Here is a 26,689-nt window from a genome sequence, read left to right on the forward strand (position 1 = left end):
TAGTATAATAGTACAATGTTTTGGACACAAAATAACCTTGTCACGGTTTGTTTGTGTGTGAAGGCGTGGGTTGGCAGTGTCATTTCCCTGAAGGAATTACCAGTGCTGTAATCCATTAAAATTGTGTTCAAATTTTAGGCAAGCTAGAGGTATAGCCTGCGGTTTGTTTGAATAAAATGCAGCAAAGCTGGTTTGGCGTTGTCATGAGATGCTTTTATGGCTTTGGTGATGCCTGTACAGAAGAAACAAATATTGCAGTGATGTCGTTTGTCTGTTACATTTCTTAAGTGACAGTTTATTATAACAAAAAACACTTTTACATTTAAATGTGTTGTCTGAAAACACAGACTGTACATTCAGCGACTGAGATAAATTAACTGAAATAAATAAACGTCCAGATTAATATCAGAGGATAATGGAAATTGCTTTGGAGCCGCTGGGTCTCATTCGCCGATAAGCAGGCAGCGCTGCAGTGGTGGTCGCTGTCCATGGTGCTGAATGAAACCCCTCTAAGCCTTCGGGATCTAAACTCTGTCTTTTTCTCTCACACAATATTTAATCTGTGATACGTCAATGTGACTAATTTGAGAGGCCACGCGCCAGGAAATACATCACGGGTCGCGTACACAAACATTGCATGCCTCTATGAGCTGCCGCAGCTGTTTTCGTTCACAGGCTGAAATCAGTTTTGGCAAAGCAGTGCAGTTCTGTCAGGAGCTTAAAGGACTGCGCCGACTGGGGGAATCGTCACTGATCACATTCAATCACGTTCCTGTATTGGGTACGTGAGGTGCAACAGTCTATACTTCATTCTTTTCTACACTGTTAGTGGGTGTAGCTGTAGAAAGTTTTAAAGCTGAATTGGCTGATTGACGCAGCTGCAGTCATTCACGATACGCGAACACGCTCTTACAGGTTTGATCTCTGCGCTACAATCATCTCTGAAAACTGTCTCCATCTAGCGGTTTTGCCTCTGCGCATCCATCAGTAGTGAAAGTACGAATCAATAACCCGACGTGTGGACAACCGCAACGCTTTCCGTCGGTCTCTCAGCTCTCGTTACGCACTGCAAGTCTTTTCTTGACAACTGTGTACTTAACTCATATAGACTTGCATAGAATAACTTTATGAAGCGCACTATACTGTTTATGTTTCCTACCCTTAACTAAAACAAATGCAGTGGACATTAATTTGAACGCAACCCAATAATAGCGCAACGCACTTGTGCATGCAGTGCACAGGCTGCGTTACATCCATATGTGTTAACCGATGCCCGTGGCACGTGACACGCCTCCATTGCGCCGTGAGCGGAGAGCAAGTGGGTTTCCACCGCAGACTCACAGATCTCGGTCGGAAGCGGATGAAGCAACTTCCACCGAATCAATTGTTGCTGCTACACTTTAACCTCGGGCGCACGTTTTAGTTCACGTTACAGTTAGACTTTACAAAACACCTGTCACCATCGACTGGATTACATTTAAACGACACGAGGAGGAAAGTGGTGTTTTTTCTTTCTTTCAACATTGCCGCACTTGCCGGTGCGGTCTTGCTTCCCTATGAAAGAACCACTGTGGTAATTTTCTATGAGAGCGTCAGGGTGACACGAGTCGTGGTTACTAGAAAGGCATGTCCTTGGACAGCGGACTTTTTTAGTCGAATCCTCCACTTCACTTCTAAACTTGTTGCTTTTGGTCCGCAGCATCTACGGAAACGCATTTTGGATACTTCGGGCGCTCGTTTTTTCGCGACGGCGGAAAGCAACGGCAAATAAAGTGGACTTTAACTTATCTATATGTAAAAAGAACTCTAATTGTGATCGAAACGTATTTATGAGGAGGTGAGTTTTTCATTTCGGAGAAATTGCCTGAATTGTAAATAATACAGTGCTCTCCGAACCAGTCATTATTGACTGAGGCGTTCCTTTTACGCATGCATTCATTACAGCCATTCGTAGTGCAGAATTGAATGGTGGTTTCACCCGGTCGTTTGAATTCAGTCAGGTTTATGATGTGGTGTATACTCTAGCTATCTTAATCTGCATGTGAGCAATATTTTACTTTTGCGTTTACACCAAGTGGCCGCGCATTGTGTCTCTCCAGATGTCCTTTTCCTGCTTGGCGGATCTGTGAGCGCAAAACGGAGCACCGACTCTGCTTCACTTGCACCGGGTCTCGCACATTGGGTCACCATGGCAGGTGGAGTCGCAGCGTGGCTACCATTCGCGCGCGCCGCGGCCATAGGATGGATGCCCGTGGCGAGCGCCCCGATGCCCCTTCCACCGCGGGACAAGAGGCGAAGTCAGGACGGGCTGATAATCTTGAACGTAAGCGGCTCTAGGTTTCAAACTTGGCGGAATACTTTGGAGAGGTACCCTGACACTTTACTGGGAAGCACAGAACGCGACTTCTTTTTCCACGAGGAGACCAACGAGTACTTTTTTGACCGCGATCCGGACATATTCAGACACATTCTTAACTTTTACCGAACAGGAAAGCTACACTACCCTCGTCACGAGTGCATCTCCGCCTATGACGAGGAGCTGGCCTTCTTCGGCATCATTCCCGAGATAATAGGGGACTGTTGTTATGAGGAGTACAAAGATCGCAGGCGAGAGAATGCTGAGAGAATTCAAGACGATGCGGAAAACGAAAATAATAACGATATGGTGGTGCCGTCCTTGTCGTTCCGCGAGACCATGTGGAGAGCTTTTGAGAACCCTCACACAAGCACCATGGCGCTGGTGTTTTATTACGTCACGGGCTTTTTCATAGCCGTTTCAGTTATGGCCAACGTGGTGGAGACGGTCCCGTGCGGCACCGCGTCAAACAGGGTAAAAGAGCTCTCGTGCGGGGAGCGCTATGCCCTCGCGTTCTTCTGTTTGGATACGGCCTGCGTCATGATTTTCACGGTCGAGTACCTGCTTCGACTGATTGCTGCGCCCAGCAGGTACAAGTTTGTCAAGAGCGTGATGAGTGTCATTGACGTGGTGGCCATCATGCCTTATTATATCGGGCTGGTCATGACGGACAACGAGGACGTGAGCGGGGCCTTCGTCACCCTCAGGGTCTTCAGGGTCTTTCGGATTTTCAAATTTTCGCGGCACTCTGCTGGACTGCGCATCCTGGGGTACACACTGAAGAGTTGCGCGTCTGAACTGGGCTTCCTGCTCTTCTCGCTCACCATGGCCATCATCATCTTCGCCACCGTCATGTTCTACGCAGAGAAGGGCTCCTCCTCCAGCAAGTTCACTAGCATACCGGCCGCTTTCTGGTACACCATAGTCACCATGACAACGCTGGGGTGAGTAGATAATGATGTGTCGATGATGCGCAAACTTACTGAATGCGTTTGTTTGTGCGGATGATCCGCTTCCAAGACCTCTTCAAAGCAACTTGTTTGCACCGAAGCATTCCGAAAAGTAAAGAGATAGCATTCATCAAGGGCTGGAAGATCAATGAAAGTGATATAAATCAAAGAAATATACTTTGCCCCTCACCCCTCTCTCTCTCTCTTTACACTGACCTATGAGAATCGTGTACATCATATGAATGGGTTTATTGTTGTCTTACATCGTTTATTTTTGATTGTTCTATGCTCTTTCAGAAGTACTTGTGAAGCTTATAAACATGCATACGCAGCATAAAGTCCTTTTTCCATATTTTACTCAATTCAGTTTTGTTACATAATGTTTTAGTGCTCTTTTTTTCTAGCTTTTACCTAGTTCACAAAGGCTCGTTGCAGTAAGATTCTCTAAACGCCATCAAAATAAAACGCGATCCGTTATTCATTCATTATTGCTTTCACTGAACACCGCACTTGCGCAGAGCGGCTGCTCTCCTTGGTGCTGAATCGGCCGGCTGCAGTCTGACGGACGCGGCATCCCTAGCGGACCGACGCGGTCCTGAGTCACACTCGAGAGGATTAATCAAACCGAATGCCCGGATACACACCCGACGCTTTGATCGCTGCGCCTTTGAAGTGCATTACTGTGTGTGTCATAACGCGCACTGCGAGTACCAATCTGTCGCCTGCTCCGGGCAGATAGCACATACAGATGAGCAGCCTAATCTGATAGAGACTTTAAGATTTTTTTTTTTAAGTTTTAATTGTACATGAACTACACTTAAAGTAGAAGTTTTATATAATATATATCTGCCTATGGTTTTGACCTGTTGATTAGTTCAGACAATCAAGTCGTGTCATCGTATTAGTTCATATTCATATTATAAGTTCATCACATTTTAAAATTATTCTCCTTTGTTTATCCTTTTTGCCTATATGCACTTTATTATTAAGAAAATTAGTATTAGAAAGATATACTGAAGGAAAAAATTATGTGTTTATGAAGCTCTATTTCTGGAGCATTACAGTTCAAAGGTTGTAAGTTTGATTCCTAGGAAACACACATACTGAGAAAAACCCTGCAGTGCCATTCATTTTACCTTCACATATATGCATTTGGAAGAAGCCTTTAAGTGAAAGCGTGTGTTTCAAGAGTGAGTCCCTGTGTCTTATTGTGAGCAATTTGTGTCATGCCATTTCTCGCCTGTCAAAGCGGATGACATGAATAAGAAAATGAAATTACGGGCTAACGTTGTGCGTTGCCTAATGGAGGCAGCAGCGAGTGTGTGCGTTTTTATAAGTGAGAGATGATTACTTGTTGGAACCAGCTGGTTCCGAACTATGTCTTCCAAACCGACCCGCAGCTGCAGGGCTTCGGAGATGCGGTCTCCTCTCTGCGGGCAGACGTGCTGTTCCTCATTTCAGATTTTATTGCGTTGCCTCAGTGAGCCCATCAAGAGGAGCTTGCAGTGCGCGGGGGGCAGGCGCTACAGCAGAGATCTGACCTGGTAAAGTCAAGTTCACCCTGTGACTAGCGCAAGCCGTGGCTTGGGATTAGATGTAGGGTGTGAGACTATTTCATGTTTGAGTGGATACGTTTAGATGTCTGTAGAAGTGAAATATATGTTGTTGTGCAGTCTGACCTTGTGCAATTTATTTACCTTCTTTAAAGAAACCTGTGCTTGCTTTATTTAGACAGACACACATTTTCAATATCCTTGTTGCTCATTAGCATGGAGTTCTAACGAATGGAGTTTGCAAGATTTTAAAAGTATGCAAAAGTACCATAAGTTATAGATTCCACATTTAGGTGCTTTTCTGACATTATTAAATGACATGGGTGTGGATAAATAATTACAGCATTTTTATTTTTTGGTGAACTATTTCTTTAAGAGTCAGAATTACACTCTTCTCATTCTCTCATTGTTCTTTTGTATTTGTGTGGATCCATTATGTCTGAAAACCCATTCCTTTGCCATTTTGTCTTTTCCCATGGCTCGAGCTAGTGTCCAGTCTCTACCTCTACGTGCTCTAATCGATCCAGCTCTCTAAATGCGTGCATCACTTTTTAATGCTTCATTTCCCGGGCTGGAGGAGGTGGATGACAGGGATGGATTTGTGGCTAGAGCAGGCATCCAAATACGGTGGCTGCTTTTAATAATTTGAGCCAGATTTTAAGTTTGGATTACTAGTAATGAAGTCCCATGCTGTTCCTTTAGCCTTGCGTAATTTAAGTCTGAGAGCTTTTCAATTTTCAGTGTGGTTTTACACAGATAAAAACCGGCGTTGAAAGAGAGGAAGTCATGGTTGCTAGATTAGGTTCAAGCCTCAGGCGTCTTCACTGAGAGAATGATTGAGAGATTTTAATTATCCGTAAAGATAGCCTATATCATGCATAGCAGTGCATAAGATACCCGAGCGTCTTAACCATTCTCAGCCCCACAAGTTATGGATATACCCACCCGGGATTGCTTTTCTTTTAAGTCTCACTCTGATCTAGATGAAGTGGGTTGTTTTATCTCTTGCTTTTCTTATGGGATGCGTAGAGATTTACTTTCTGCACGCTTGAGATAACCGGCTCTATTTAGCTGCGTATTTCCCAATTGGCATAATATCATGATGAGTAAAACAGGAAAGCGCTAGAATAGAAAGTGTGAAGTTGACAGAGGTTTCATTTATGTTTGGTTTAAAGTACTACTGAACATTTTTGCGGTATATAGCATGTGTATATAATAGTAGTCTGTATGTACAACTATTGCACAATACAGTATATACGTATAGAAGGCAGTACACTATAGTATTGAACACAAAAGTGACATTTTTTTCCTAACTTACTCAACCTCATGTCATTCCAAACCTGTATGACTGTCTCTCTTCTGCACAACATGAAATTAGATATTTTAAAGAATGTTGTTAACCAAACAACATTGACCCCATTTACTTCCATTGTGAATGACACAATTCTTTTTTTTAGGCGAACTATCCCTTTAACTTAGCAAAATTCAATTAGTACTAAGATAGTATTTCGTAGCCATTGGTTCCACAATATGTCACATTGCGCACCTGAGAATTTAAACAGAAACCCTAATTTCCCCAGTTTATGGACTCATCTGGCAATGCGATTGAACAGATTACAGCTAAAAACGTGTATTGCTTGCATGCCTCTCGATGAAAGTCTGTTCACTCTTGCCTGAGATCTGCAGCAAACCGTCCCTTAAGGAGTGCCACTCTTCCCACATTGGAATGTTTGGGGATCAGTTTGGTTCACAGCAGGAACAGCCTTTGCTTCACTGGCCCCCGTCGGCTACTTAATGGACTCAATTTCTGGCATAGGCCGATTCTGCCCAGCTCAATTAAATCAGCAGCGTTTTAATTGGCTTATGCACTGTCAAACAAGATCTATTAGGTGAGCAGCCGTCAGAACCGAAGACGTGCAGGAATGAGTGGTAGAGGGAGAAAGAAATTGAGAGCGAGAGGAAGGTGATGAGGGGTAAATACATCAGCTCTTAAAGCACTTGGGTGCAATGAGAATGTCTTGTAAAGGAAATGCCCCTGATCCTTTACAATACCCATCATTCATTACACGGAAATGCATTTTACCCCATTCGTTCGTTTTTCGATCTTCTCACGTGTCTAGCGGTCTTGCGGGGTTAGTAATGCACATAAGAATCCTTCTTGGGAGGTTGTAAAGAGATTGACGGAGTTACATGGAGAGTCTATTAAACTCTCAGAAATCACCTATCATCTGCCCGAGGGCTTCAACACCTAACTCCATCTCCTTATACTCGGATAGTCTCCATGCAGGCATTAGTGACTCAATCTATTGTATTCATAGCAGTCATTATAGGTTATGCAATAAAGAAAAGATCAAATATTCATGTGCAAAATGCTTTGTCCTGATTGTCATTTTACCGAGAGGTCACGCCAACAGTGTTGCGGAGAGGTCAGACTATGGCACAACATGTGAAAGCATCTCCTTTATTGTGACTAGAAGCATGTCGGTGTGGGGTTACCCTCATTAGTGCACCCTCAACAGGCGTTGAGCAGCAAGAACAACCTTGAAGAAATGCATTGATGCAGGTTTATTATTGATGATCCTGGTTCTCTCAGGTGTGTCCAGTGTTCCGAGTTGCTCTTAAAAATGATGACACAACACAAAATAAGATATTTTGAAGATTGCTGGTAACTGACCAGTGGCGGTACCCATTTACTTCTAATGTATGGACACACAACCAATGCAAGTCAATGGGTACCTTTTGTTTTCTGCAGTTTAGACCCATACAACCAAAAATGGCAATATAAGCAACAGGTTGCTTTTAGAAACTCTGATTCTTACTCCGTCACAACCAGCTTGAGTTGGTATGACAATCTGGTAACTTGTGTACCTCTGACATCAGCAGTAAACCCATTAATGTGAACTCAACATGGTCAGGGTGGTCATTGGTTAAAATGAAACCATGAAGTCTATTCAACTTAAAATCATTTTTAGAACAGCTGATATCTTTAAGGAAACTTCACTCACGTTATTAAGTAATCATTCCTTGGGCAACAAGTTTCCTTCATTTTTTTAAAGTAAACTCATCTGGGCTTAGAGGGGCAACTTTTTATAGCTGGTCATCTGACTATCAATCTAACCAGCTTCTACCTTTGAGAACTTTCGCTACCTCTTTAAGCTTGACCTTCCGTCAGGGTTGTGATTGTTTGCCCACGCTTATAGGTTCAGCTTACGGTTGCTACAAACCACCAAGGCAATTACTATTTCATAGTGAATGCAGAGGAAGTGAGGCTCTAAAATAAGCGTTCTGACAGGGTTTTTTTCTTCCACAGATGTACATGACAGGTTTCATAGCTCAAATAGGAGCATGAGAGAAAAGCTGTATTTGAAAGATTTACACAGTGGCACAGCCAAAGGGAAATAAAGAGCCCAGAATGAGGTAATTAAAGGCTCTTTGTCATGTGGAATCACCCCTGCGGTGAAAGCGCTAACGCTAGTCATCCATCCATTTCATACTCGCGCTATTACTCCACACCGAGAGGCTAATTGGACCTTACTCTCTTTCTGTGTCTTCATCCTTCCCTAACATCCTTGCTCTTGCGTATCTCACTTTATTTCCATTTCTTAGTTGTCTCTTACTCACCCCAATTTTTTATCATGTATTTCCTCCTTGCTTCCTTTGGCTTTTTCCGGATACGTGGACCCACTCTGTGATGCTTCAAATGGCCATAAATTGTGAAAAAAGATCTCCTCACAATCAGCTGAATGAAATGAAGGAAGGGCTTTCATTCTCCGATTAAGCGTGAGCGTTTTCATTGTGGGTTAATTGCTTTTCTTAGCAGTTGTTGCACGCCGCAACGCTAGAACGCAAACATTCAGACATCAAAAAATTGGACATCAAATGCACCATGTTCATGAGCTCGAAGACTTAAAAACTCCAGAAATGATGGCTGTGAAGGAGTGAAATGTAAAACTTCAAAAGTATGGATTTTGTGTCTGAGGTGATTCATTTTCCCCTGGAGATCCAAGCCGCCGGGATCAGAAGTCATTTGGATAAATTGATGTACTGATGCAGGGGGAAAGAGAAAACAATGAGTCACTTTCTAGGCTTGTCCACCCTTCAATAATCTAATAGAGACAAATTATATTAAATAAATTAAAAATAATAAACAGATTGGAACAATTGAAACTTAATGATAAATGGACACCTCCTGGTTAGAAATCAAACCAAAAGCGGAGAGGCAGAGCTGATACATTGAATTACGAGAGATGAAAAGATGTTTAATGAGACGCGTATATGCATACAATATGCGTAAATTGATACATTTTGTGTACATTTTGCACCAAAAAAATACAAATATGTAAATCATGTACCACTTGTGAATACTCTTTAATTTTAATGTGAAAGTAGTGGCCCCTTTCATTTCAGATGGTTACTATTCACGTTTATGCACCCATATATGCATACTATACTCACTCTTGCTTTTAGAAAGAGATAAAGGGACGAGAGGTGTGACTCATGGGCCAGAGGACTGCTTTAGCATTCGGGTGGGTGGGAACCGTACTGCAGATGGCTATGGAAGAAACTGTGATTCTCATTGATCTGTGGCCAAATGACTCTGACCATCCTGCTGCCCAGAGCAATTTTTTTCAAATCTGCCTTTTAAATGCCCTAGTGGTTCAGAGACAGGCTTGATTCCCTCATTTCCCTGCATTTGCCAAATCAACCCTTTGTTTTATTAATCTGTCAATCAGAACCTCAAACATTGAATTGTTCTCCACCCACCGTCATTCTCTCTCTTTCTCTCTCTCTGTCTCTGTCAGTTTTCTCTTTTTATATAAGTCATAAACTCTCTCCAAGTCATTACTGATTTAATCTGTATGTAATTAGAAACCTGGGCTTTTGATATTTCCTATTATTTTGTGTGGTTGTTTCTGGTCTGTATAGTGTTCTAGTTTCCATTCGGTTTTTCTTGCCTTATTTTTCTTTCTAAAGCCACGTAATTAATTTTATCAACATAATGAGATTTACGAAGACACCTTAAGTAGTCCTGGATGAATTTGATTTTATTCACACCTCAGAAAGAGAGCGAGTCTGTGTGTGTGTGCGTATCTTTTGAGTGAAAATAATAATGAATTGGCAGAGAGTCGAAATGGAAATTGAGTGTTTTGCTAAAATCTGCTAATACCATACAAGAGGTTCATAGATGGTTGAAATAGTGACGTGAGGGTGTGAATACCAATTCGGTCTTTTAACTGAATATCTCGTGTGGTAGTAACACACAGACATGTCTTTATTACAGCCTCTCCTAATGGTGCTTTAAGAAAGCGGGGAGGCAGCCGTCAATCTGCAGTTGGCTTTTTGTCAGCGTGTATCGATTAAGCCACACAAGGTACAGCAGAGATGACCTACAAACACTGATCTGAGAGCAGCCATTAACAACTGTCGGACACGTTCGCAGCATGCAGAAAGAAAAGAGAAAGACAAAGTGAGAATCAATGAGGCTGCGGTACACTCCACCTGTGCGTGTGAGCGCTCCCTGCAGACCGTTTAACTTGACCCATTTTGAACGGTTTTTTTTTGCTGGCAAAGCTGCAGATGTTGGTTTAATGATCATGTAGGATGGTAATAAATAGGGCTGTCAGTTTAAGTGATACCAAATTTAGCTGAATTAAAATTAACTCGATTTTAATTAACACTTTTCACAGAAAACTAACTACTACGCCCTTGACCCGTACGTTTTATAATGTGTTGCACGTGATGCAAGAGGATTCATGTTGAACAGCGCATAAAAAAACGCATTCCTTTAAAAAATAAGGTGCTTTACGATGCCATAGTAGGACCATTTTTGTGTAGATGGTGTCATAAAGAACCATTAACATCAGAAGAACCTTCACAAAAGGTTCTTCAAGAAAAAGTAGGAAAAAATGCTTTGTGTATTTCTTTGTTCTTTTTAACACAAAAGAAGATATTTTGAAGAATGTAGGAAAGCAAACTGTTCTATGGCTCCTTTGACTACCGTTGGAATTTTTCCCACTATGGTAGTCAATGGTGACCGAGAGCAAAGCATTCTTCCACATTTCTTTCTCTGTGTTCATCAGAACAAAGAGATTCATATAGATTTCGAACAACTCGAGGGTGAGTAAATGATGACAAATAATTGTATTTAGTTAAACTGTCCCTTTAATGCAATGCAAAAAATGACTTGTACCTGTTCTTAAACCTGTCAATGTGAATCTGATGACGTGGGCTTTGGGCGGCCACTTGTTGGTCTTTGTGATTTGGACTCAAATGGAGTGAATCAGTGGGAGGACACCGTATAACCACCGCTAGTCAGGTAGAACATCACAGCGCTACCACACACACAAAAACTGGTTTTATGGTTGCAATACAGACAGTTAAATAGGCCATTACACATCTTACGGCACAGGTATCTCCGTTGCTCATATTTTCTCCATTTCTGCTTTTGTTTATTCGTTGTTTTCTTTACTTTTTTAAAGCACGAATCTATTTATCAGACCAAATTGGAGTACCCACATATTGGAAAGTCAGCAGTTCTCTTAGAAAAATCGACCCCCAAAATGATTGATTTTCTCAATTTAGTCTTCATACCTGCCACGAGGGAACGGTCCAGGTTCAATACATGCTGAGCTCTATTGACAGAATGTGACACTTGCTGTTGATAACGGAGTATTTTGTTTTCTTTCTTTAAAAGAACAAAGATTGTGTGTGCTGCAAAACACTGCCGTTGAAGTCTATAAAAGAGGTGTGAACGTTTTTTGTATCATTTTTGTTAAAGCGCTCCCATATCGATATTTAAAGTTAATTTCTAAATCAACCTTTTAGCAATGTAACTTGTAGGGGAATGGAACCAGTTATTTTCTGTTGTTAAGTCTGACGTCACGCTCAGCCTTAAATGGAAGGTCATATAATGTTTCTGGCTGCAAATGCTCAATAAGATGCTATAGGCTAACAACATAAAATGCTAAAATACACTTATTTCAAACTATCGGAAAACCAGGGTCCACCTTTATATCTGAAACGAAATGTCACATGGCCAATCAGTGATTCATTTTTCATAATTTATTCAAATATTGATGTCGGAGATTCCATAAGCCTGGAGACTTTAGTGTATACTGTGAGTTAATAAATGCTTTCGCTTAAATATGCCATGCGAGTAAACATTGCTCATTAACAGCTGTTTAAACTGTAGCCCTGCTTGAAATGAATAGATGCTTGGACCCGGAAACAGTATTCCTTACATCACCACTTAACAACCGAATAGATTACTTACATATTTACTGTGCCGTGTGCAGACAGTCACTGTCTAATATTTTCATGCATGTCGTGTGAAATATTCAATCGTGTGGTTGAACATTTATTCTGGTGTGACACATTACAGTAACTTCCATTGTTTTTGTTTGTACAAAGTGACATGGAGATTGTTGTCTGAATTGTGAAAAAATGTACAGTGAGAAATGTTCTCAATATATATTTTTTACCCTATAAAAAAACCTGTATTTTTAACCCTGGGAAACACAGGAATGACTCTCAGGTTTGTTCACGGAAACTCAAGCTCTCCTGATAAACTGACAGGTCTCATTAGATTACAGTCCTGCACCTTAAACAACACCATCATCCTCTTTGACGTGCAATATAAATGGACTGTAGCATGCTTGTTTTCATCCAAATCTCAAATTATTGTAGTAAACAAGTAATGTGTACAGTTTTTTGTAAATTTGATTTTATGGCAGAAAGAAATGAATTTAGTGCTTTACATTAGATGCAAAAACCTTTTTTATGGTCCGACATAACTATTTGACAGATGATTAATCCAGGCACACTTCACCAAATTGTATTGCATAATGCATGCCTATAATAAACAAAAGCATAAAACAAGGATTAATAAATTATTCAGGTGAAACCAAAACAGCAAGTGAGCCTTTGCTGTCTAGCAGTGCTCTTCCATTCAGTAAGGTGGTGTTGGAATTATGTTAAAAACGCTTGTAAAATTGCTTATTTAAGTTCATTGAATGCTCCATGTATATAGTGACTAAAATCTGTCACCTGAAAATCAAGCTAGAACATTGTTTTGGTGTAAATTGAGAAATGACCCGAGTTACTTGTGGCTCTCACAAATATCTAGGTCATTGCATTTGATGCTCTTGTTAACTGTACCGTGTTTACAGTTACTGTCCTGTACAGTTGAAATAGTGTCATTGTACCTCCTGAACAGTAGATATAGTGTCGTACCTCTAGGAAAGCTAGTGAAGATAGACAGTAGAGGTTGATGTAGACAGTAGGGTGGTAACAGGAGAGCGACAGGGCAGAAGAGAGACAGGTGGTATTAAGGGTGTTAGGTGTCACTGTGACACATCATTGGAAAACTCAGATCCCATTTACCATTGACTCTCCTCTCTCCGATTTAGTCTTTTTTCTCGACAGGCTGTAATCACAGTGCTCGCACACACACACCCAAGCTTGCGAGATACGTTTTGTAATGAACAGCCAGTCACGGAAAAGAGAGTGCTTTGCACCGGACGAATAGATATTTGCGACAGGGGTGGTCAAGCCACACTGAAACCCTGAATTACAGGACATGGAGAGCTGCCTACGGAGTCTGCATTTTTAAGACACCGAAGGTGGACTCTCAATGTGAAGGCTGTCTCCAAGATCCTTCTTTTCGGATGCATTTTAAGAAAGCATTGCATGTAGGCAATCCCAGAATGCATTGAGCCGAGATAGAATTTATCAACATGCTTTATTCAATCATTCAAAATATTTGATGTAGTTTTAACAAGATAGTTGTTTGTTTGACACGTCTGTTGGCATCTTTTAAGTGTACCAAATCGGTCACGTATGAGATTTCATGGTGATGAGGATCGTCTCTAGTGCAGGCTGTAAGGCATGTCACGAGGTTTCAGAGCGGAGGTACAGTCGCACAAACCGTTCAGCGTTTCCTGCTGGCTGAGGAGTTTTCTAAAGATGCGAGGGGTTGTTTAGGTTGTGCTCTTTAATCCGAGATAGGTCAGATGAAAGATGGAGGAAATGTTGGAGCGGAGAGAAAGAGAGGGAAGACTGCTGTGGTGGCCTCATGTTTTAAACATCGCAGCCATTCTCCTCCATGCCTGACATTCAGCAAAGCATCCGTCTGCTCGGCCTTGATAGTGTCTCTCCCCCCATGAAGATCTCTCCTGTAAACTAATTATCATACACACACACGCTCGCATCACCTTCAGAGGAGTTTCTCAAGCACACATACACACACTATTTAATTTGCCCTCGCAGTGATTTCGCTGAGATCACAGGTGGAGAGGCTAAATACATTTTAAGGTTAAGATCCTTTCATAATGTTCTTCCAAACTTGTTTTAGATTTTCTTCAAAGTAGATCTTTGGTAACACTTAACAATAAGGATGTATTTGTTGACATTAGGTATTGAATAAGCTAACATTAAGGAACAATAATTACAGCATTTCTCTACCTTAGTTTATGGTAATTTACTAATACGTTGTATCTGTTAAAATGAGTTAATGCGCAGTGAACTAAAATAAACAATTGTATTGACATTAACATTTACAAAGGTTAAACGATGCTAAAACACTGTTTGTTCATGTTAGTTTATAAAGTTATTAATGTTAACATTTACAACCTTATTAAAAATATTAACCAGATTTTGAACTTCTTTTTAATAAAGCAAATGAGGCTAGATGTTTGATTTTGCTGACTTGAATGTACCATTAAAAGCGCAGTAATTAAAAAGCATGCGCATGCTCAACTGCATAGCAGTGTATAATTTAAAAAGTGCTTTCACGTTGACGTTTTCGCACAGTAAAATCTGTTTCGGTTTACACTTAATTTCCAATCGCATCGGTCTTGATAATAAATTATACACTGCAGTAGGGAGGCAGGAAATGTGCCTGTCTCGCTTGAAACTACTTTATATTTTGTGACTAATGCATTACACTCGCTAGTTGCCCTCAGCATTTACAATGTGAAGAGCTAAATGGTGAAGGTTAAGTCTTGTGCCGGTCTCTGTGGTATCCATCACACAACGAGAGAGAGACTTTGAGAACAGTACTTCTTTGATGTGCACGCTGGGGAAAATCAGTCACATTTGTCCTTTTCATATTTGACCTCGGTTCTCATGTGTTCAAGGTTCTGCTCTCATTCAGTGTGTTTAACCTGACACGTTTCCTCAAACTGACTTTGTGCCCACAAGAACCGAGCAGCCATAATAACCCGTGCAACATTTATGTTCTATACTCTCTTCATCTTTCAGAGATACTCAATAATTGTTAAAATGTACTGTTAAAATAATGATGTATTAATATTTAATTAATTTATTAAAACAAATAAATATTTAGAATTAGGTAATAGTTAATTTAGGATTATATATAATAATAATGTTAATCATCATCATTTAATTAGAATTTATTAATATGATTATTATTCTATCTTTAACTACTGATTTTGGAAGTAATTTCACACCACTTTAATATTTATTATGGCTGAAAAGTTGTGTATACCCCCTTCCCTCCCCCCACACACACTTCAAATTGTTCCTACTCTCCTGTGTGCATCTGTTTTCTTCAACTATACTTTTTCATTCTTTGATAGCGTATTAACCGCAGATTGACACCCTCATAGGTGTATCTACAGTCAGCAAGAAATCTGATTTGTGTAATGCAGCTTTCAATTGGTTCAAACGATCCCACACCTAGTGCATTCTGATTGGCCAGTTCTAGATCATTTTAGCCTGCTATTGGATGAAAGAGAGACTCTAGGTGTTACTGGCTTGTGGTTTTGTGCTATTGTCTGAATACTGATGCGTGTGTGTGTGTGTGTGGGGGGGGCGGTATCTCCAGTGAAAGCTTTTCTAACGCCTTCGGCCCACACATCGCCTTTGTGACGACTCAGCCAAAACTAGCTCAAAACAATTTAGCTGAATCCTCGATACGCCTTTTAGAGACAAGAAATGAAATAATAGCTGGACCGCCAAGGATCATTGATCCACGGGCAGCTGTGAATATCAATGAAGTGGCATTACGGTGCGATAAATGCGTCTGCAGGCTGTTGAGGTTTACCTCTTGCGCACATACACAGGTTCCAGCACTTCAAACAAAAACCAGCAGACTGAAAAACAGGTCGACAAGGCGCCCCCGAGAGCCAGGAGTTATCAAAGAGCCGCAGTCCTTCGAAATCAGCAGAAAAATCTGCTTTTGATGACACGATAAATCGCGTTTCGCCTTCACGAAAACCTATAAACAATCGCTGCTGTTGGAATCGGAGCAATTGCTTTTAATAAGAATTGGAAATGTGTCTGTATTAGGCTTGAATGAGAACGATTTGTGTGCCTATTTATTTGTCCTGGATCCGATACAAAACCATAGAAATGCACAGTTTATTCATTTGGACGGATAGAATGAGGGGTTTTGGTGTGGATTTGATTGCGAGGCTACACAAGCGCGCCAGTGAAACAATCACATTTCATTTTGTTTAGACCTCTCCTTATGTTTGTGGTGGTATGGCACACACTTCTGATTTGATGGAAATTTACGGCCTGGCCCGAGTGGAAGAGAGCAATTTAGATCCTTTGCACACGGCCGTAACATTTATTTCCGTGTTTTACTCATGCGCTTGATATATGAGATTCACTCTGCCCTATAGATGGTTTCATCGGACGCATGCGCTGGCCCGAAGTTTACTTCCAGTCTATGTTTGTAATATGACAAAATATATATCTATATATGTTTTCGTAATAATTTTTTCTTGTGTATTATAGTCTTATATAAATTAATTTAAAACTACCCAACAGTCATAGGTTCTTTGCAGAGGTCTGCCAGTAGTTAAGTTGTACTTTTACGACTTTTACTCAATTTTTAAGTACATTTTAAATAAAAATAAAAATGCTATGTTAAATAGACCAATGCTCCTATTATTTCAAGGCACTTGTTATTGAATCGGTCTGGAGTCGATTCTTTTCACAGAATCAATTCAAAATGGTTCTGAACTGCTTTGCAAATTTTTTGTTCAGTTCGTTGCGCAAGTAGACTCATATGCCAGATGCGTACATGTAAATGATTGACAGCATCTCCAGGCCCTCCCCATCCAAATGCTGAACCACCTGAAACTCAGCCTGCATTGTTTTAAAACATCAAATGAACTGAAATGAAAGCGCTAAGTTTTGATCTTAGCTTCTCATTGAACATTTAAGAGCGAGAATCATTCCCATTAATTCATAGCGGCCCCTCTTGTATCTTCCTCAGTATTCCCTAATTACTTGTGTTTGTTATTTGCCAATTAGCAGATCATGCTTTACACGTGTAGTCGGCGAGATGATAGCCAGGAATATAAAACGGGTTGTGAATCTCTCTATTTGCAGTCGCTGCGGGCAAACGATTCTACACGGTGATGTTCAGAAGCTCAAAATGGATGTGAGAAGTCCAAGTTGGACTAACTAGATGAAAGTGAGGGATACGCGTATGTGAAAAGCGGTTGAAGTGTCAAAGGAAGTGAGGAGAACGTGAGCGTGTGTGAGGTGTGCAGGGGATAGGTTGATGTAATGGTTTTGTAATGGATTTAGAGCAGTCGCGGTGATCAGCGTCGGATGACTTATTTAAATGTCGTGCACTCTTCTCATCCTTTAGCTGGAGATGACACAGAGAGAGAGAGAGAGAGAGAGAGAGCAGATGTTTCAGCGCTGTCAGTCTTCGCTCACTGTACCTCCTGGAAAGCTTAGGATGGATTTGGGCTTCTCCGAGAGCTAAATCTTCATTCGAGTCTAATACCAAGTAGTTACTGTTACATGACAGAAAGGGGGCAAGGCAAATATCACCTGAATTTATAGTCCGTAGGGAAGAATTTAGATAGTGAGGCTGAGATTGACAGTAAGTGTGTTTTGTGGTTGGTTTGGCTGTGCATTTCTAATACCTCACAAAGCTTTTATCACCTACTTACGTATTCAAAGTCCCATAATTCCATAGGAGGAACCGACATCCCATGATGCAAAAGGACTTTTAACAGTCCTAAATGCCATAGAAACACCTTCTATTTCCGATTTTTTGAATTCATAATGCTGACAGGAGTGATTGACACACATGCCCTCCATTTGTTTGTGTGCTTTTGCATGTGCATGCTTGCGAATCATCGCTGCTGTTTTCCCGGTTGGAGTTTTATGAGCTGAAAGAAAGGTAAATAAAATGTGTAATAAAGCCAGGTGTCTCTTTAAATCAGGTGACTGATGCAAAGAGATCTAGAGAGACGGAGAGCGAGAGTCTTTAGAGACAGGTAGATGATGACAGTTCTCCTGATCAATATTTATGATCACGGTCACGGCGTCCCGATCTCTGATATAAACCCGTTAAATGCACACACACACCAGTGAAGCGCTGACAACAAACAAACAGCCCGTTTCTGTATGCAGAGATGTGAGTAATGCGTTCTCAAGGCAAGGAGGAGCGGAGCGGAAATGGGCCAGCCCTGTGCTTAGCGACTGGGGTAATGTGGCACGTGATGGATTCATCGGTGGGCACCATTTGCCACGATTCAGCGCTTTTCTCTTGACCCGGGTCCAAAAGATTAATGATTCTCACTGGAATTAGATTGAGTACTTCATTTCTTTCCTCAAGCAGTCTCGTGTCACCTGAAACATGCATATGTGGAAAGAACACCAGATGCATCATGGGTATTAGTCGTTGCTTTTGTTTGTATCAAGAGAGACCAGATGCATTAACATCTTACGCTATAAAAATACATTTCTCCACCGCTGAAGCAGTTTGATCCGCAAAATCAGTGTTTAAAAGCTATATTAGCGAGGAAGATTGCCTTGTGTTCTTCCTTAAAGTGAGCAGTGTCAAATTTGAGCTAGATCAAACTCAAGTTACACGTCCGTTTATTCTTCGGATGCGGTCATACGTGCGGGGAATACTTCCGAACAGGACGCAGCCAAGAAGGTGCTCATTTGAATGCAGCGGACGCAGCGACCACGCACACACACACACACACACACACGGCAGAGTTGAATAGAGCTTTGAGAAGTGAGCAGACAGTTGAGGTGTTCAAGAGTGGAGAGCAAGCAACTCTGAAGGAGCGAGTGACCTTTATTTCGTCTGAAGAGAGAGAAGGTGGAGAGGAGCTTCGATGAGAGCACCAGAGGGAGATGACATTTCTTCTTCAAGTTTGGACACAACGGGACTCTGACGGAGAGAGAGCTTAAACACGGGGGGTGGGATTCTGGAGGGATGCCCAGATATGTTAACTCGTGCCCGGGGAGTGGAAAAGCGTCCCTGGGGGGGCGATCTGATCGCTTTTCAGACCTCAGTCATTACTAAACCACTTAACATCTTGTCACATTTGCTCTCTCTCTTTCAAAATCTCTCTTTCCACAACCGGAGCCCAGCAGTTCATCAACATGCACACGTACCCGCATCTGAAATGTCTAGCATCCTCTTCACTCCTGAATCGAGCCGGTCTGTAAACTGCTTTCTGACCTGGCTGCCTTCTAGATCTACACTCCAGGTGCCTATGAAAATAGTGTTTTTTCCTGATATGATGAAGACCTGTCCTTGAAAGATTTGCCTTGAAGTAAATTTGCATTGCACAAGTTTTGGAATACAATGTTTCAAGTTTATACGTTATGAGCTTGTCAACTGTATCACTTTTTATCATTTTGTTTGCTTTTGCTGTTTGTTCTGGTATGAATGAGGTTGTTTGTTTTAAATATTGTCTCTTCCAAATGTATTGTTTGCTTTTCCTTGACACAACCACTTCTCTTTTTTCACCTGAAAATGTCGTCACCTCACATGGCCGCGTCTTGCTTGGTTTCACGTAGCAACAGATGACGTTAAACAATGTTTGTATGTTAAAATTTGTGGACGATGATTTGAAGGGGTGGTTCAACCAAAAATGAATATCTACTATACGACTTTCTTTCTTCTGCAGAACATAAAAGATGATATTTTGAAAAGACCAAACAACATTGGTCCACATTGACTTCCATTTCATGGACACAAAATCATTTCTCAAAATCTTCTTTTGTATTTCACAAATGAACGAGTCACACTCACGACAGGAAGTCAAATAAATGTTAGAATGGCATTAGTATAGATTAACAGCTCTTGGTCACTGTCCAGCCTCATTGTTTGGAGTCGGCAAGAAGTCAATCCGAGATATATTGTATTGTAACCCCATTACAGTAGATTCTTATGCCGCTGGTATTGGTTTAATTTCATAGTACTCACTCTCGTATGAATAACACGCACAGGAAAGAGACGATTCTACTTCATAATGATGATTTAAGTAGGAAGCCAGCAGGCCATGAACGAATAAAGTCCTCTTGCTAACCACACAAAACGGATACAAAACCATATCCTCCATACCTCCAAACCTCCTCACACACCATATACATGCAAAGTTGCACTGATATCGACCAGACTCATGTCAGCTTTTGTTAAATGGGTGTCTGTGAACTTACATGCGTGTTTTGTATGCTAGAGCATTACACTGTTTATGTAGCAGACGGTCATTGTTCCCTGTGATCTGTCATCATCATCATTATAATAGAGCTATTGTTTATAGGGATGCTTTCATATATTCAGACCCAACCTGGGATAATGCATCGCAAACTTCACTCTTCACTGGGCAATTACAGGGCTATCTGCTGAGCATAACTCACTGCAGAAAGAGCCGATGAAAGGCCCTTCATTGGTGTATGGCTTTAAGAGAGAGCGAGATGGAGATAGAGACAGAGAGAGACTGAGTTTTTAATCAGTCTATATAACAGCTGCAGTGTGGCAGACAGATCTCTGCAAATAGCATTAAGGTACAAAAACAGAAACCCTGCCAATAGCCTTTATCTTACCTAAGACAGCTGTAGGATTTAGTAGAGGAGAGGTTTAAATGCGGCCGTTCTTGCGATCGGGCGACTGCTCGCACGCATGCACTCTTTAGGCTTATATTGGGGCTAAACTTTCTCCCCAGTCTGTTTTTACAAATGCACGGACCACTCCCACTGGTGCCTTCCGTTACCCTGGCAACAGCGTTTTCTTAAACCCCGTTACCCTGGCAACAGCGTTTTCTTAAACCCCACCATCCCTCAAAAGAGAGGGATGAAAAGATGTGTAGAACAAGCGTGTGTTAGTTTGAGTTGGGAAGAAAGAAAAAGTTCTGTTGAGGTTGAGAGGTAAGATGATCTCTCATGAGTTCCTTTCTGTATTTATTAACACATATCAATCTTTGTCATAGTTGCCCGCTACACAACTAGAGAGTAAATGAGGTGTGGAGAGATGTATAGTACATGTTCCCATGGTAAATGACCAGAGAAAGCATCATATTATTAGGGATTAGAAGTCAAATCGTATTCTGTCATACAATGGAAAATCAATGGGGACCAATGATGTTTGGTGACTAACATTCTCCAAAATATCTTCTTGTGTTCTGCAGAAGATAGAAAGACATGCAGGTTTAAAATGACTTGTAGGAAGATAAAAACATTTTATTTTTAGGCGAACTATCTCTTTAAATCGTGTCTTTGGTGAAGGAGAGGTGTGAATGACGTCTTCAGCCGTATCTAGGTATCTTGGAGTCTTGATGATGTCTCTTGTGAGTAACTGCAGAGCTGTGCACTAAAAACCAGTCAGGACACACTAGCACCCTCATAACAACACCCTGACATCATCCTGACAACTTCTGCACATAAGAACTCCTCGCATCTTCTTCAGGAAATGTCATAATCTTGATTCTCTTGGGCATGAGTGTGACTGTAGATCTTTCTGGCTTTCCGAGCTGTTACAGCAGAGACGTATCAAGTTCAAGCACAAACGTCACTTGACCCTCTAGCGAACGCCGCTATGTTAATTATCAGTATCAGTTGTTGAACAAGAACCTCTTGCGAGCGTTACTTCAACGTTTCTCGAACATTCCCCGTCAGTCCTCGGAACACGATTATGTGAGACAGGCCTGCATGAATGCACGCACATATATGAGCACGTGGCTAACGCTCACATGTGTGCACGTCTCCATCTCATCGGCTGTCAGCTGGCACTCTTGTTTTCTAGTGGCAAATGTTATTGATTTGAGTTTATTTTTCACAGCAAAATGTCACAATAGTGATGTGTAACCAAACACTTGCTGAGTGTTTCATCTGCGTGTGTGAGAATACAGTATATCGTTGTATAAGAAACGTAAGGAAATACATGTATTTTTGAAGCAATATTTATCTAATCGTGATGGTGATATGACATCTATGCTTTTACGTCTCGCAATCAATACCACAAAATGACTTTGCATGTAGACCGCATGTACATCCTTTTTCTAGCTTTCAAACTCCATACACGTGGGAGAGAATGGTGGTCTTTTGGTTTCTTCTGGTTTTGGTACACATCTGAACGTTTTGATGCATAGCTTTGGTTTACTACTCTGATGGTCCAGTTAAAGATATGCTAAACCCTGAATAATCATTCGGCTAAAATCACTCGTTCATTGGTGAATGCAGCGCTGGATCCGCTCGTCTCCAGTCTAACAGCTGTCAGAGTATTTTTAGCAGGCATTGTGTGTCTGGTCGATGATAAACATCTTGAGAGAGGAAGATGTGAGCTATAGATCCAGATGCAGTTCATGTTAGTTTGAAGCATGGATGGTCAAAAATGAACATATAGACAAAAATTACCAAATGAAGAACATTAACAAGGCCATAAAGCTATATTTTCAGTAAATGTATCTAATAAAAAATAACAAGTATTTATATACAGTAAATATAAAAAAATGATAAAAGTTTGTTTTATTATGTATATATAGCTTAATTTATATATATTTTAATTAATTTTGTTTTAAATATAATTTGTATTTACCCCAATTCATTTCTTTTGTATAAAATATAATTAAATAATGTTATTATACTTGTGTATTATATATATATATATATATATATATATATATATATATATATATATATATATATGTGTGTGTGTGTATATAAAAAAAATATATATATATATATATATATGTGTGTATATAAAAAATATATATATATATATGTGTATATAAAATATATCACTATATCACTACATGTAATACATGTATATTTTGAAATACATATATTATATAGTGATGTATTTTATTTATATATATATATATATATATATATACATATTTTATATACATGTCATCAATATTGATAGGTGATCTTTCCAGAAAAGAGAGACTCTGTGAGGTTAGATTTTAAACGCATGTATTATATATAAAAATACACTTTTATATCAAATATATCATTATATAATATATGTAGTTGAAAATATATAACATAATCTTAATATATTACTATACAAAATAAATGAATAGGGAATCAGAATGCATAAAATACAATAATAATATGTATAATTATAATTTTTTTCAATACAATTAATTTTGTTCCCAATTCATTTCTTTGGTTTTGTATTTCATGCACGTTATGGAGTTCATGTGCTTAAAAATGTAGGTAACCTAACCATAGTTAACTGTCTTTAACTGAACTCTATTTCATCTGTTTCATCGCCTATGGATTGAACCTTTTGAAACATTTTCTGAAATCGCACCGTAACCATTTGTTTATTGTAGTCATTCTAACCCTAGTAATCATATTTACTCGCCAAAGGCAGTTTCCAAGTAATGGTGTTTGACCCTGAAAGCATGTAGTGTGTGATTGCATCATGTCTTTGTGTGTACTACTCAGAGCCAAATTTAATGAGGAGCGTTCAACCATAAAACACCAGTTCATTTTCTCAAGGGTGTCAGATGAACCCTGGGTAAAGCGATCACTCCCTGAGACATATGTTTTAATGAGGATCAAACCTCTCTCTGCAGGGATGTGTCGGGGGGTGCATTAATGTTTCCCGATGATCAGACTTGCAGACAAACGCTGCCCACTAAACTGTCAAAGCTCAGATGTTTCCGCTTGAGGACGATGAGCTTTAATGGTACAGGGACAGTCTTTTAATACCTCAGTGGGGTTAAAGGTTGACACAGAAACAAATTCGGGGATTGAAATGAATTTTGTCATTCTAGAGAGCTTCAATCGAACAAACATTTTTTCTTCAAGAAGATTAGTTCATCAATATTGATAGCCCGTCTTTCCAGAACAGAGAGACTCAGTGAGGATAGATTTTAAACGCATCATTTTTGTAAAATTGTCGATTTTTAAGGACAGTCTGAGGCTTCAAATCTAACACTGATGGACTAAAAGCTACAAAACGACAATTTTCTGAACAAATACATCTAATTGCGCTGCACGCAGAGCAAAACCAAAAAAGCACTTTGTGAATGGCTTGTCCTAAAGTAAATTGGATTTTTGATTGCGGAAGCTTAATAGTTCACTTTATAAACTCTCCTATACGCAAACACACCTGAAGTAGGAAAGTAGGACGGCAGTGAGACAGCTCAAGACAGACACACAAACGCACAGAAATTAACACCCGTCCACCGACTACACTTTTCACGGCCTATTTAACACGAGCTGCCAATTTGAAACACGTCTCATGTCAGAAATGTGTCATTACTGCATGGCAAGAGCTCAGAAACCAGAGTTGCATTCGTAACCACTGATCTGGAGTCAGTTCGCAAACATTTGAAACGCTCAGACAGCTGGAAAGGAGTTTTGTTAGATGGGAGGGAGGGAAAGTCGTCGTGGTGAGGGGAGAATGGTAACCATGGTTACGTGGCCTTAAGGGTGAATGTGTAATTGCAAGGCCCTGAAGGTGTGCATATTAAACTCTCGTTTACACAGTTTGTCAACATGAGAGTTTGTTGTAACCCATCATCCCAGGGACATTTAACCAAACAAACAAAAAACATCTTTATTATCAACATAACATTTAAATTCACCCAAATTATTTCGCTGGCCTTTTGCTGTGCATATTATCTGGGCATATTTTCAAATAGAGATTGTGTGGCATTTGATATAGACTTGTAGCGTTCACATGTGTTTGATGAATAGAATGGTATAATTCTATAGAACAAGGCATGACTGTGGTTACTTTAGTTAATAGTAGGAGATATCATTTATTATTAATGGGGATCAAAGTGTAATTAGCTGCAGTTGTGTGCCTGCGGTGTATTTTACACAAACAATGAGTGCAGACAGATTCAGTCATGCTCTAGCCAACCTGCTGGATACACTTTCCTGAACAGGTGTGAAACACACAACGCTGTCCAAATAGAGGCACACACACCTTTGTTCAAGTTTGTGCAGATTCAATGGAAGTTGGGTAAGTTGGACGTTAATGCAGATGATCCATGGACCGTTTGTTGTACTTTGCCACCAGCCCATGCAAGTTACTGAGCTATTGACTTCTGAGAGAGAAAACCCAAAATGAAGGGAATAAATAATAGGGACTGTAATACGATTCAGACATGGAAGGAAGGAGTCGGGAACCGGCAAACATTTAAACATTTAATAACAGAAATAAATACAGCCGGCGACCCCTCACGGACGACCGCCGGCGAAATAACATAAACATAAATACAAACACAAGTTGGGGCCCGGTCCTCTCTCTTCGACGGTCCGGTCGCTCGTTCCTTTTATATGCTCCCTATCTCCTACGTGATTCGAGCCCGGTGTGCGCACAGCTGGCGCTCATTCACAATTACTCACCGTACTCGAACCACGGTCTCGCCCCGTCTGCTCTACTACAGGGACGTAGTAGAGTAGGGAGGACGGAGGGAGTCAAAGAGTACTGAAATCTGGAAATGTATTCACGGTTCTCAGTCGAAGTATGTGATGTGCCATACTAATTTACTCTTTCTCTCTCTCTCTCTCTCTCTCTCTCTCTCAGTGGCACACCTGTTTCTAGCAGAAGGACTTGGATAAAGGTTTTGTTGCAAGGTAGAGCATTTTAAAATGCAAATGAGTGGGAGCCCTTTAACCCTCTTAATCGATGCTGTCAACATTTGAAGAGGAATTATCAGTTTGTTTGGTTTTTTTTGTGGAGGTGTGAGGTTGGTGGAATATAGATTTCCAAGCAGAAATAGTGTTTGTTTGGATTATTCGGTAGGAATGGCAAAGTCGAATGCAAGATGATGGTCTTGATGTTTGGTAGCCGAGAGGCTAAATAGTGTTTGCATAATATAACGTTGTAAAAGACTTGGTGTGTCAGTTATGTTTTATGTGAGTTTGCTGAGGGTCAGTCTGTCTTTTTTTCCTCATTCATCTCGAGTTGTTGTGGTGATTGTGATTTTTTTTTTTAATAAAATTACTCTCTTTCCGAAGGCTCTATAATGATAAATGGGGCTTGACCCACTAGTAAATGAGATAATGTAGTCGAGTACAAAGAATATCTAACTTTGTTACATCCACTACACAACTCAAAAATCAACACAAATCTACTGTAGTCAACCCCGGTGGCAGTGAAACATCAGAAAATATGCAAAATAACTTTTTAAAGGCGTTTGCGGCGCTTTATAACTAAAATGGATTTCTCTGCCTTCTGTTAGTGTATACATTATTTATCTATATATATGGTTATCATTAAAAATGAAGTGGTAGTAGTGCTAAATGAAAAATGAGAAGTATCACAACTGTTAAACACCATCATTTTTGACGAAAAAGGAAAAAGTATACAACGTTTAAAAAAGGGATTAGATAGTTAAATATTTGAACCATGTCACGTTAGGGTGGCCATGGTGTAACAAACGACTGCATTGAAATAATAATTCATATGGTACTATAAAACACAGGTTTGAGTTAACAAACACCACTCAATTAAACAAAAAAATCAAACAAATAGATTCATATCATCTTAACCAGTTGCTATACTCCTCTACTAAGCCCCATGCTCTCATGCAGATGGTCCCAGCAGGGCCATATAGACGATTTCAATG

At 40.3% G+C, this 26,689-nt stretch overlaps 1 protein-coding gene across 1 annotated transcript in view; it reads left to right on the forward strand.

Moving 5' to 3' along the window:
* Positions 1–1,351: 1,351 nt before the first annotated feature.
* The window catches only part of kcnd2 (potassium voltage-gated channel, Shal-related subfamily, member 2), an 81,618-nt gene continuing 56,280 nt past the window's right edge, over positions 1,352–26,689 (forward strand). Inside the window, exons 1-2 of the mRNA XM_056748928.1 lie at positions 1,352–1,837; positions 2,100–3,300. Of these exons, the coding sequence (XP_056604906.1) occupies positions 2,189–3,300 (1,112 nt within the window). The 5' untranslated portion in view covers positions 1,352–1,837; positions 2,100–2,188. The remainder of the gene's footprint in view (positions 1,838–2,099; positions 3,301–26,689) is intronic.

The sequence above is a fragment of the Triplophysa dalaica genome, chromosome 5 (genome assembly GCF_015846415.1).
Source record: "Triplophysa dalaica isolate WHDGS20190420 chromosome 5, ASM1584641v1, whole genome shotgun sequence".
In the NCBI taxonomy this organism is placed as follows: domain Eukaryota; kingdom Metazoa; phylum Chordata; class Actinopteri; order Cypriniformes; family Nemacheilidae; genus Triplophysa; species Triplophysa dalaica.